Source organism: Pleurodeles waltl, chromosome 12, assembly GCF_031143425.1.
Source record: "Pleurodeles waltl isolate 20211129_DDA chromosome 12, aPleWal1.hap1.20221129, whole genome shotgun sequence".
Lineage (NCBI taxonomy): Eukaryota > Metazoa > Chordata > Amphibia > Caudata > Salamandridae > Pleurodeles > Pleurodeles waltl.
In genome coordinates, this window is record NC_090451.1 from 82,307,689 (window position 1) to 82,319,850 (window position 12,162).

General features: G+C 46.9%; 1 protein-coding gene across 1 annotated transcript in view; it reads right to left on the reverse strand.

The window, feature by feature from the left end:
* Positions 1-12,162, reverse strand: part of PEAK3 (PEAK family member 3) — a 36,974-nt gene that overhangs the window by 6,722 nt on the left and 18,090 nt on the right. The window contains exon 2 of the mRNA XM_069217209.1: positions 559-1,208. Coding sequence (XP_069073310.1) covers positions 559-1,208 — 650 coding nt within the window. The remainder of the gene's footprint in view (positions 1-558; positions 1,209-12,162) is intronic.

Genomic DNA, 12,162 nt, shown 5'->3' on the forward strand with positions numbered 1-12,162 from the left:
TCCAATCAGTGGGGGATATTGAGTTTACGAGGAAGCCATCAACACATTAAGCCTTCTCAGGATTGGGAAGAGGTCAGATATGGAAAAGGGGAAAGTGCATACAATTTATACTACTCCACCCAGCTGATACTTTGGGCTGTGTGCGGTCCAAACCTGGTTTTCCAGAAGGATCTGATATCCCTGGTGGACTTATTTTAGGATTTGTGTTTACCCTGGAGATGAAGGGATTGGTGGAGACCATTTCCATTGAGCACAGAGAAACACAACCCAAGTCCACACCCCAAAGTTCAAACCTGGATGTAAACTGGTTTGTAACCATTTGCTTCCTTTTTCGACATGCATGTGATGTTTGGTGGAAGAAATGGCAAGCATCTTTTATTTTTCACCTAACAGAGGGATCAGTCACTTTGGGAAGCCAGAGCTCTCTGGATTTATTGACCTCATTATAATGGGACACCTAAAGCCAGGTTGATCAAGGGGCTCGGAGCCATACTCTGCAGCAGCATATGTTAGGGTTGAACCTAGTATGGATGCTTCCAATAATCGGAGTACACTTACCTTGACTGCCAAAATGTTCTGTGGGTCTGAGGCCAGGCATACCGGGAAATACCAGGCATCTCCTGCCTCACAGCATGGCTCAGAGTCCAGAAACCTGTAGTCTGACCATGCCACCACTGACTTTAACATGTCATCTGCTGAAGTCAACATCTCCTGGAGACTAGCAGTGAAGCGGCAGAGCGACATCCTGTGATGTATTCTCAGCTTGTCGTGCACTTCCTCCCCATTTGTTAGGTCCTTGAAGAAGGTGCTAAGGTCCTCGTCTGGGGTGGTGAAGGACAGCCTTTCTAGGTCCAGCGTGGTGTCGGGTGAGCTTGTGCGAGTATCTTCGTCCATGCTGTGCCACTTAGGGGTCCGCTGGTTCCTGCCCAGCGATGCCTTCTCCCGGCATCGAGGACTGCTAGGAGGGTTGTGGCCTCCTGCTAGGCCAGTGTGGTGCTGGCTGCTGAAGGATGCACCCGGATACTGTGTAGCCCACATTTGGTGGCAGCATGGCTTCACAATAGGTAGTGAACGGGTACGGACAAGCTGTTTCGGTGGAAGTGGTGGTGGTCTTTGTTGATTTCGGGAGCTGCAGTTGCCAGTGGAGCAAAGGGGTGGAGGAAGGCCACAGCTGGCTTTGGAAGGCAAGACAAGACTGTATCCATCTCCTGCAATGAGAATGACAAAGCGGAATCCTGTCAGATTACTGATCAATGTCGAATTTCTAGTCCAATATAGCATTAATTTACATGTGACATCTACCAACATACTAATTTATCTCTACTGGCTCCCTGATTGGGAATTTAATTATTTCACCCCATTTGCTTTTTCCCCACTACCAATTTGTCTGTGAAGATCAAATCCTGTTGTTGAGCATGCTTTATTTTCCATAAATCCTTGTCTTCATGACTTCAAAGGTAGAAATAGACATAACTGGGCCTCCATGGCTCTCAATGAACACCCTTAAAGAGCTCACCTATTTTCATGCTATGACTGACCACCAGATGTGACTGCATCACCATGACCTCCTCCAGGGCCAAAGAGCCCCACGTCACAATTGTGACTTTCAGATAGTCTTATTTTTTCAACTAAAAGTACTAAGTATGATGTGATTCTCAGTTTCACTTGCCCCATTGTTAGTGTGGGCCTACAATTCCCAGCATGCTTAGAGCAGTGTTTATACATCTAAGTGCTTCTTTCTGTCTTTATCTATGAGGGATGTTGCAGGTGGCAACTCTAGGCCAGCTACGTTTAGTCAACAGTTGAGTTTTGAACGTAGATAATTACCATGACAACTCAGGATGTTTACCAGGAAATTACAGAGTCAGCCAATCACCGCAGCCTCAAATTTCTGCCCTCCTTCATTCCGTGAACTAACTCACGCCTTTCGCTATTGCTACATCTATGCACCTCGCAGTGCTTTCGGATGTTAACTGTTCTGAGATACTTCACAAGGGTGGGACCCGTGCTAGATTTTGAGGCTATCCACTTGGGACACATTTGCATACCACAAATTGAAATGGAAATCATACACTTTCAATGGTTATCTCAAAATCCTAACAGTGTGTAATACTTGTAGTTGTGAATTACAAATGTTAGATGGTAAACCTCGATGGAGACATTCAGGTGTAATCATTAGGCTCAGTCGTTTGTTCTTCAAAAGCCCAGACACAGGAGTTGGGTGATAACAAATGGGCCAGATACATGAAAGGACTTTGCCTTGTAAAAGCCAACAATGATCAGATTTGCAGTAATAGTGAATGCCGAGTCATAATTCACAATGCATGAATGTGCATTGCAATTCGCAATTTCCATTAGGATTGGCATTATGCAGACTACAAACCCCTGCAGGGCACGCTGTGAGGGGGCACCAGCGGAGCTGTTCCCTTCCTCATATAGATTTGCAATGGAATGCATGATTGCTGTTAGAAATGGGGCCTTTAGTTGTAGTGGTTTACACCCTGTTCATGTAGGGACTCCCACTCTAGTTAGGGTAAGGGACACACACACGCATACATACAGTAATACAGTGAAAACACCACAGAAGTACTCCACACCAGTTTAGAAAAATAGACAATATGTATCTGAGTAAAACAAGACCAAAACCACAAAGATCCAACATACACAAGTAAAGATATGAATTTCAAAAGATTAAATGTAGTATAGTGCTTAGAAACACAAGCACTACAACTAGGGCTATCAAAATGGCTTCACTGAGTTGAGTCACTTCCAACAGTCCAGCGCCACCCGCAAGGGAGTGCGGGGGCCACGGAGTTTAGTTTAGTTTAGTTTATAAGATTTATAAAGCGCATGGCGACCCGAAGGCATCCCAGCGCTAAAAGCAGCAAAGCACGAATAGGAGGGGGGACCAATGCTAATTACAGAATAAAAAAGTTTTGAGCTTTTTCCTAAAGAGGTGTTCGGAGGGTTCATAGCGGAGCTCCAAAGGGAGGGTATTCCAAAGGTGGGAGGCCTTACTGGAAAAAGAATTGTTGCCCCAGGCTCTCTTGGATCGAGAAATATGTGCATACCTAAGAGAGGAGGAACGTAAGTTCCTAGAAGGAGTATGCAGGAAGATCCGTTTCCTTAGAGAGATGGGACCTTTACCATGTAGGGCCCTATGGACAATGCAGAGAGATTTAAAATGGATCCGTTCTTTGATGGGGAGCCAGTGGAGGGTGGAGATAGCCAATTTGGCGGATGAATATTTTGAGGAGTGAGTAAGAAGCCTGGCAGCTGCATTTTGCACTCTTTGCAGCTTCTTTATAACATAAAAAGGGGAGCTGAGGAACAGGGAGTTTCCGTAATCCAGCCGGGAAAGAATTAAGGCTTGGATGAGAATTCTTCTGGCTGTAGGAGGAAGAAGAGAGAGAATCTTTCTGAACATGCGCATAAGACCAAAGCAGGTAGAAGAAACTTTACTGGCTTGAGAGTCCATAGTAAGCCTGGGATCAAGCATCACACCTAGAGTTTTAACCTGAGATTTGGGGGGAGGAAGAGTACTGAAGGCATCTGAGAGCGAGGGAAGGGGAAGAGCGGGGGGACCGTTGCCCAAAACCAGGACTTCCGATTTTCCATCGTTAAATTTGAGTTTGGACTTGGTCATCCATTTGGCGATGTCACTCATACAGCGGGAGAGATTGGTCACCGGCGAGTCTCCAGAGCTGGAGAGGGATACCACTAACTGGGTGTCATCTGCGTAGGTGACCAAGGACAGATTATGAGGGGCAACTACTCTAGCTAAAGGTGACAAGTAAACGTTAAAGAGAGTGGGGCTAAGGGACGAGCCCTGGGGGACTCCACATGCCAAGGGGAAAAGGCTAGAAAAGAAGGTCCGGTCCAAGACTTGGAAAGATCTGTCTTTAAGGAAGGAGGAAAACCAAGAGAGGGCGGAACCTCCGACTCCTACATCTGATAGTCTCCGACAGAGAAGATTGTGGTCGACAGTGTCAAAAGCTTCACTTAGGTCAAGCAGGATGATGGCTACGTGAGACCCTAGATCTAAGAGCTGGCGGGCCGACTCAGTTACTGAAAGGAGAACTGACTCAGTACTGTGCAAGGCTCTAAAGCCCATTTGGGTGGGATGAAGAAGTTCATTGCTTTCGAGATAGTTGGTTAGTTCAGTGTTGACATGTTTCTCAAGGATTTTTGCGGAGATAGGGAGGAGGGCAATAGGTCTGAAATTTTCCAATAAAGTGGGGTCAAGTTTGGGTTTCTTCAGAAGGGGCTTAACCACAGCATGTTTAAATGACTGGGGAAGGGAGCCCATGGATAAGGAGCTGTTAAGAATTTTAGTGAGAGGAGGAGCAATGGTGCCTGCTACCTGCAAGAGAGCAGAGGGAGGGGCGGGGTCCAGAGGGGAGCCGGATTTAATTTTGGACAGGAAGTTAATGGTCACCTCCTCGGTGAGAGGGGGGAAGGAGGTTAGAGAGACTCCTACAGAAAGGGAGTCAGTGTCATTACAAACAGAGGGATCCTTCATATAGACGGGAAACCCAGAGTATATACTGATGACTTTGTCCTGAAAAAAAGATGCCAGTCGGTCGCTGTGGGAGACGGAGGCTTCCGTCATGGGGGTAGAAATGGGAGGGGAGGTAAGATCTCTAAAAATTTGAAAGATTTCTTTCTGAGGACATGAAGAACATTCTATTTTTTCACCATAAAAGGTAGACTGGGCAATTTTAATATTGTGGTGATAGATTCTGACTGATTGCTTGTAGATCTCTCTGTTAGAGAGACTGTAGTTTTTACGCCACAGTCTCTCAAGTTTTTTACAGTTCTTTTTTAGTTCAAGCAGGTAAGGGGAGAACCAGGGTTTAGATTTGTGGGGTGAGGGAACCACTCTGGTTCTGATGGGTAGAACAACATCCAAGGAGGATGAGATCCATTTATCAAAAGAGTCTGCAGTTTCTGGGGTAGATGAGTGACCGGTTTTGCCCTGGGTCAAGAGGGCCTTACACCATTCTTCCGGGTCCAGTTTTGACCAAATGCGTCCAGATGTGGTAGTGCTGGGGAGGTGCCCTTGGGTGGCATCATACGGGAAAGTGAAAGAGAGAAGGGAGTGATCGGTCCAGAGTAATGGCAGGGGAGGGGCCGTCAGCAAGTTGGCAATATTGCTGAATATAAGATCCAACGTGTGACCCTTCTGGTGGGTAGGGCCAGATACATGCTGAAGTAGTTGGAGTGCTGCGAGAGAGGTTGCCAGTAATTTAGCCGAAAGGCAGTCGGAGTTGTCAAGATGAATATTAAAATCTCCTAAAATAGTTAAGTTGGAGAGATTGCAGATATGACTGGCTGCAACCTCCGGAAGAGAATCCAGGAAACGTAGCACAGGTCCAGGTGGTCGATAGAGCAAAATTCCTGAAAAGGTGAAAGTGGGGGACAAACATAGTGAGAACATTAGGCTCTCACAATCAGGAATATATAAGGGTAAGGTGGTGCATTTAATAGTAATTTTATGAATGATAGCTATTCCACCACCTCTGGTGGCGGGCCTATCTAGATGAATCATGGAATAAATGGAAGGCAGAGAGTTACAGATGTGTACTGTAGAGTCTTCCTCAAGCCAGGTTTCAGTAAGAAACAGTACATCAGGCAAAAGGTCTTCAAGGAGATTGTAGATGTGTAGAGAATGAGCGGGGAGGGATCGGCAGTTAAGCAGCATCATTCTTGCTGGGTGGGGAGAAGGAATTTCAGAGGACGTGGAGGGCAGGGCGGTCCAACCACAGCGTGGGAAGGAAAGGAGGAAGGGGAAACAGTGGCGTAGCGTGGGAGGTGCAGGGGGGGCCGGCCGCACCGGGTGCAACATCTTGGAAGAGACTAAATCCACGGGTTAGGGGGCGCAAATTACTTGCCTTGCCCCGGGTTAGGGGGCGCAAATTACTTGCCTTGCCCCGGGTGCTGACAACCCACGCTACGCCACTGAGGGGAAATGAAAGTCACTTGAATGGGTGAGACAGGGATTAGAGGTCCTACAAGCCAATAGCTGCGAAGAAGAGTAGACTAACCTCATTGGGAAACAAAGAGCAGCATCTCTGGGCTCAGGATGCTCAGGACGCTCCAGGGCGCGGTCGGGCACAGACGGGCTTGCCTTTGGCGCGCCAGCGGCGCGCCCGCTGCACGCGTCCGCAACGCGGCCGGCTCCCCTCCGTCATTAAATTAAATACTGACGAGAGGCAGCCTGAGCCGGCTTAGGGGAGAGAAAAAGACTATACCGTCAACCTAACAAAATGGTGGTATAGAAATGTCCCAGACAGGAAGATGGGTAAAAGAAAGCTGAGCACCCTGTAGCCACTAACCACAGGCTCCGGTGCTCAAACGCGGCGTGAATAAAGAGACAGAAGTCAAAGGTAAGGTTAAAAGGCCCAGAGTGAAAGACCTATGAATAAAAAGTAATTATTTTAAAAATCTTAATTTTTTTTAAAAAGCATTCAAATTCAATAAACAGTAATTATCACAATCATCAAGGTTAAAAAATGGGAGCCTACTCGTGTGTCACTCGCTGCGCGGCCGGCTCCCCTCCGTCATTAAATACTGACGAGAGGCAGCCTGAGCCGGCTTAGGGGAGAGAAAAAGACTATACCGTCAACCTAACAAAATGGCGGTATAGAAATGTCCCAGACAGGAAGAAGGGTAAAAGAAAGCTGAGCACCCGGTAGCCACTAACCACAGGCTCCGGTGCTCAAACGCGGCGTGAATAAAGAGACAGAAGTCAAAGTTCTGGAGTTGTGTAGACCCCGGTTACAGTACCTTGGAAAACGATGAGGAAACAAAGACGGTGTACGGAGTTGGGGAGGTGAGGTGTCGCTGGAGCCGGTGCGGTATTGGTTCCTTACTGCCACCAGGAAGGTGAGGTGTCAGTTCCTTGCTGCTAGGCAGGGGATGTGAGACGTAGGTTCCTTACAGTTGCAGGGGTGGTGATGCGGCATTGCCGGCGAGGCATCAGTTCTTTACAAGGCGGGGTCGGTGAATCCAGCAGGTCACGACACAAGGTGTAGTCTTCGCAGTGTCACAATCACACCACGAAGCTACAGGTGCTGTGGCAGAGTAGGGTGCCATGGACTTCGATAATATGGCACTCTGGACTCACGCTGTGGCAGGACTTTGGAGGCATTGTGGTGGTGTCAGGCCTGGGTTGTAGGTCACAGGAGTTGCACTCAGCGGGGACCATTGCTCTGGTGCAGGCAGCAGCACGGGGTCAGAGAGCGGTGCTGGTTCCGAAGTCGATGCACTAGTTTCTTCCTTGTTGCATCATAATTCACTGCCAAGGGCTCAGGAAATGGATTTGGTTCCACTTGGCAAGTCAGGACTCTCAGCATGAGGACCCAGGCACAGGCAGGTTCAGTCTCTGGTGTCTCTTACACTTCCTAACAGGAGGCAGCCCTTCGAGAACTTTTGGAAGCAGGATGTAGAAAGCCAAGTCCAGTCCTTTCACTCCTTGGACAGAAGAGGCAAGCAGCAGGCCAGCACAACAAAGCAACAGGCAGAGTGTCAGTCCCTCCTACAGCATCTAGTTCTTCTTCATGGCAGAATTTCCTGAGTCCAGAAGGATTCTAACTATGTGGTGTCAGACTTCCAGTACTTGCACCCATTTCTGTCTTTGAAGTAGGCAAACTTCAAAAAGAAGTTTTTGTAGTGCACAAAACACTGCCTTTCTCTGCCCTGGCCCCAGACACTCCACGAGGTTGGAGACTGCTCTGTGTGAGGACAGAACCATCAGGATATGAAGGGCACACCTCAGCTCCTCTTGTGTGACTGTCTAGAGTGAATGCACAAACAGCCTAACAGTCATTCTGATCCAGATGTGTTTTTAGCAGAACGGTTAAGCAGAAAATGCCCACTTTCTAAAAGTTGCATTTTCAAATTCATAGTTCAAAAACCAACTTCATCAAAAGATGTATTTTTAAATTGTGAGTTCAAAGACGGCAAAGTCCATACCTCTATCTCCTCCCAATGGGAAATTACACTTGAAAGATATTTCAAGGCAATATCCATGTTGCCCTATGGGAGAGATAGGTCTTGCAATAATGAAAAACGAATTTATCTCTATTTCACTATCAGAACATGTAAAGCACACCAATACATGTCCTACCTTTTACATATACTGCACCCTGCCCCTGGGGCTGCTTTTGGCCTACTTTAGTGTTGACTTACATGTAGTAAAAGGGAAGGTTCAGGCCTGGCTCGTGGGTTCACTTGCAAGGTTGAAATGGCAGCTTATGACTGCACACACAGACACTGCAGTGGCAGGCCTTAGACATGTGTTCAGGGCTACACATGTGGGGGGCACAATCAGTGCAGCAGGCCCACTAGCAGCAATTGATGCGCAGGCCCTGGACACACAGAGTGCACTTTACTAGGGACTTACTAATAAATCAAATTTGCCAATCATGGATAAACCATTCACCAATACAATTTAGACAGAGAGCACTTGCGGTTTAGCACTGAGAGGAAACACGACATTCAGCACAGGACCAAAAACGGGAGGTCAGAAACAAAAACAGGGGAAAACAGTTAGTAGCCACAAACAACAGGAGGAATCTGAGGTGGGAAACAGTAGCCTCCTCCGAAGGACATCAGGGTCCTCTACTCTACTTTGGCTACTCATATGGAGAGTATACATGCCTACTGGGGGGAAAATGACTTGATTCTTCCTGCACATCACATATTGTTCTCTAAGCTGAGGAGTATCTTAACTAGAGAGGCGGGGGGCAAACAAAGCGGTCACAGGGATGGTTTAATGAGCAGTGTAAAATGGTGAAGGCACACCTCTTGCTAACTTTAAAAAGGGGAGACAATCAATTTATAAGGGTCTATAGGGCAAACTATCAGGCAAGCTACAAGCAGCAAAAGCAGCTTGGGAGGAGTACATGTGGGCTCATCTGCTAGACTCTACTGTGAATAAGGTCCAGAAGAAGTTCTGGTGTGTAGTTGGCAGAAGTGAAGGAAGGTCCGGACATCCAGCAGAATCATCTATTTTTGCCCTGTGAGTGGGTTGCGCATTTTAAGGGCTTGTATGCCTCCAACCCACACCTATGGGACCACATGGGATAGAGAACATACACAGTGTGAAGAGTCAGACCCATCCATTAGATTATTTTTTTCTTTTCAGGAAATTGAACGTGCAGTGGCTTCTCTTAAACCTGGGAAAGCCCTGTGGCTTGACAAAATTCCAGCTGATGTCTTTAAAGCTGATTCCGGGGTTTGGGTGCCCTACATCAATGTGATCTCAAATGCCATTGCGGCAGAAGGAACAATTCCTCCATCTTGGAAAGGGGTGGAGATTGTTCCAATTTTAAAAAAGAGGGACCCTGATGTGCCCACCAATTATCACCCTATTAGCTTAACAGACAATCTCCAAAAGATTTCCTGAAAACAGATCCTTGAGTGCCTCTTGGGGTGGTGCAAGGAAAAGCAGACACTGTCAGGGCTCCAGGCTGGATTGAGGCATAAGGTCAGTGCTGTTGACCATGTCTTCAGGTTCATCTTGGTTAAGTGGGAGGTGGTCACCTGGCCTGGGGCGACCTCTTTGTGGCATACATTGATTTGCAGGCCGCATTCAACCTGGTGCCCAGAGGGAAACTGTGTGAGGTGCTCTCGGGATGAGGATTCTTCCCGACCTCTTCCATCTAATTAGATTATTGCATGACGGGAACTTTGCTAGAGTAACGTGTGGAGCAAAAGGAAAATTAACAGATGCACTTCCAGTTAGCCTGGGTGTCAGGCAGGGCTATGTACTTGCCCCTACCCTTTTCCTCCTATTCATGAAAAACTACATTGCTTATTTGATTACTTGTGCCAATGATTCCCCTATGCTGGCAGGAGTCAAAATACTGGCCCTCCTCTTTGTGCACGATGCGTTGTTTTTGTCCAAAACCAGGAGGGGTCTGCAAAGGCTGATCAACAGCTTCACACAGTTGTGCAGTAATTTTGGTCTTCAAATAAACACCTCAAAAACCAAATACATGACATTTACTAAGAAGGGCAAGGCAAGTGGGGTCATCAAGGTCCGAGGTCGGAAGTGCTCGAAAAGGTCCCGGAATTTGACTACCTGGGTATCAGGCTAGACAAATCAGGACTCTGGAGTACACTAATTGTAAAGCATCAGGCTGGAGCCAGACTTAAGTTGCCCAAAAAGGCCCTGTGGTCCCCTGTATGGTCGGCAGTGGAAATCTATAAAGCCCAAGCAAAGGGGGCTGCTCTTTATGGGGCAGAATTATTGGGGGCACTGCAATATTAGTCTCCTGAGGTCAGCAGAAAACAACTTTATTAGAAGTCTGGTGAGCCTAGGGAAGGGCACGGCTCTTTTACCGCTTCGTATGGACCTGGGGATCCGGGAGATCTCATCTTTGGTGTATTTGGGGCACTCATGAATTGCACCTTTTAAAAGAGGGTGTGCAGGTTGTCATCTCGGCCAGTCGTTGGGGGGGGGGGATTAAGTGGGGAGGGGCACTCAAGAAGGGGTGGAGCGAGCTAGGTTTGGGTAAGTTCTGGACTGAGCCACAATCCATCAAGAGGGGGAATGCTGCCCTAGTTTAAACGTCGATGGAGAGAAGGCCACTGCAGGGACCATTTATCCATATCCTCACAAGGGAGTTTACCAAGTGGCTTCCTCCTTCTAAAATCAGTGTACAAATTTGAAGAATTCCTGGATTTTATATGTCCTCGTAAGGCTCGCCGTTGTTCCTCCAGCTTAGGGATAAATCGCTCCCAAACCGGCCTTTACCGATAGGCGGAGTAAGACGAACCAGGGACCTGAATACTTTTTCTATGGTAAGAACGTTCGTGAAAGTGAGAAGCACTTCTTCTTTTTCTGTCCACTTTATGCAAAACCCAGGTCCAAATGGATTGTGCCAATGTGTAGGATATTGAGCCTAGCAACTAGAGGAGAAGCACTCAGGGTATGCAAAAGTGAAACTTCTTCAATTGTGGTTGTGGCTGTTTCTAAATTTCTCCACTCAGCTTGGCTAATGAGACCCAAATTGTTAGAAATGTTATGAAACTATGTTGCATCGTCCTCACTTGCTTTATTACCACACAGTGGTGGGGGATGTTTCATGTATCCCTGTATTTAAACTGGGTAACTGGATGTAAATTGGCATCTAACCTATGGAATTATGTGCTTTGTATGTTTCTATTGTTTGTTTTTAACTCATGAAGTGATTTTTTATCTCTGGTTTTTAGATCTTGAGATTTGACTATTTATTTATTGTTTGTACTTGACTCAAAACGTTTTTGTATTTGGATTTTTGATGATGAAGCAAAATGTTTTGAACTATCAAATATAAAGACTTTGGACAGGGGCAAACCATGCCAAGAGTTGACAGGTCTACCAACTGAAGTAGAACAACTCTTGTGGTCAGAGCCATTTAAGGCGGGTGCAAAGTGGGCAACTGCCCAGGCCTCCACCCCAAAAATGATTTTACTCCACTGTTCTTCTCTAGCTCAACCTCCCTCCCTCTCTGCCTACCTATGACTCAGTATCTTTCTACCTATCTATGCTGCACCACACTCTACCTTTCTATCTATCCAGTCCTCTCCTCACCTGTCTCTGGTTCTATCATGTCTTGCTCCCTACCTCACGTCTGTGGGTTGCAAAAGGTCTTGGGACATCCTGCTGTGTGACCTGCAAACATAGCAGCACACTCTAACCACATAAAGAGAGGTTCCTCTCTGTACTGACGTTGCACTGTCATATGGAAACCGGTGCACATACCCAATGACCAGTAGAGGACTTCCCTCTACTGAAAAGCACACTTCTGCAAGTACTGGGTCGAAGATGCGGGTCGAAGTGGTTGGGCAGATTGTTTTGTTTGCACTGCTGTACATGCAACACATTCCCTGCTTCTAACACATACCTTATAACAGTATCATCTGTCCTGAAACCTTTATGTTGTGATCTACAGTTTGTAATTAGTTACCATACTTTTTTACTGAGTCATTGGCTCCAGCCGTAAGGCTTAGCCTCCTTGTATCAGAGTGTATAAGTCATTGATGTTAACTGATCAATCAATCAATCAAAGCATCTGTCTCAAGGCAGGCGCTGGGGGGGGCTGCTACTGCTCGAAAGACCAAGTCTTGAGGTGTCTCCTGAAGGTAATGAGACGTATTGATGTGACGTAT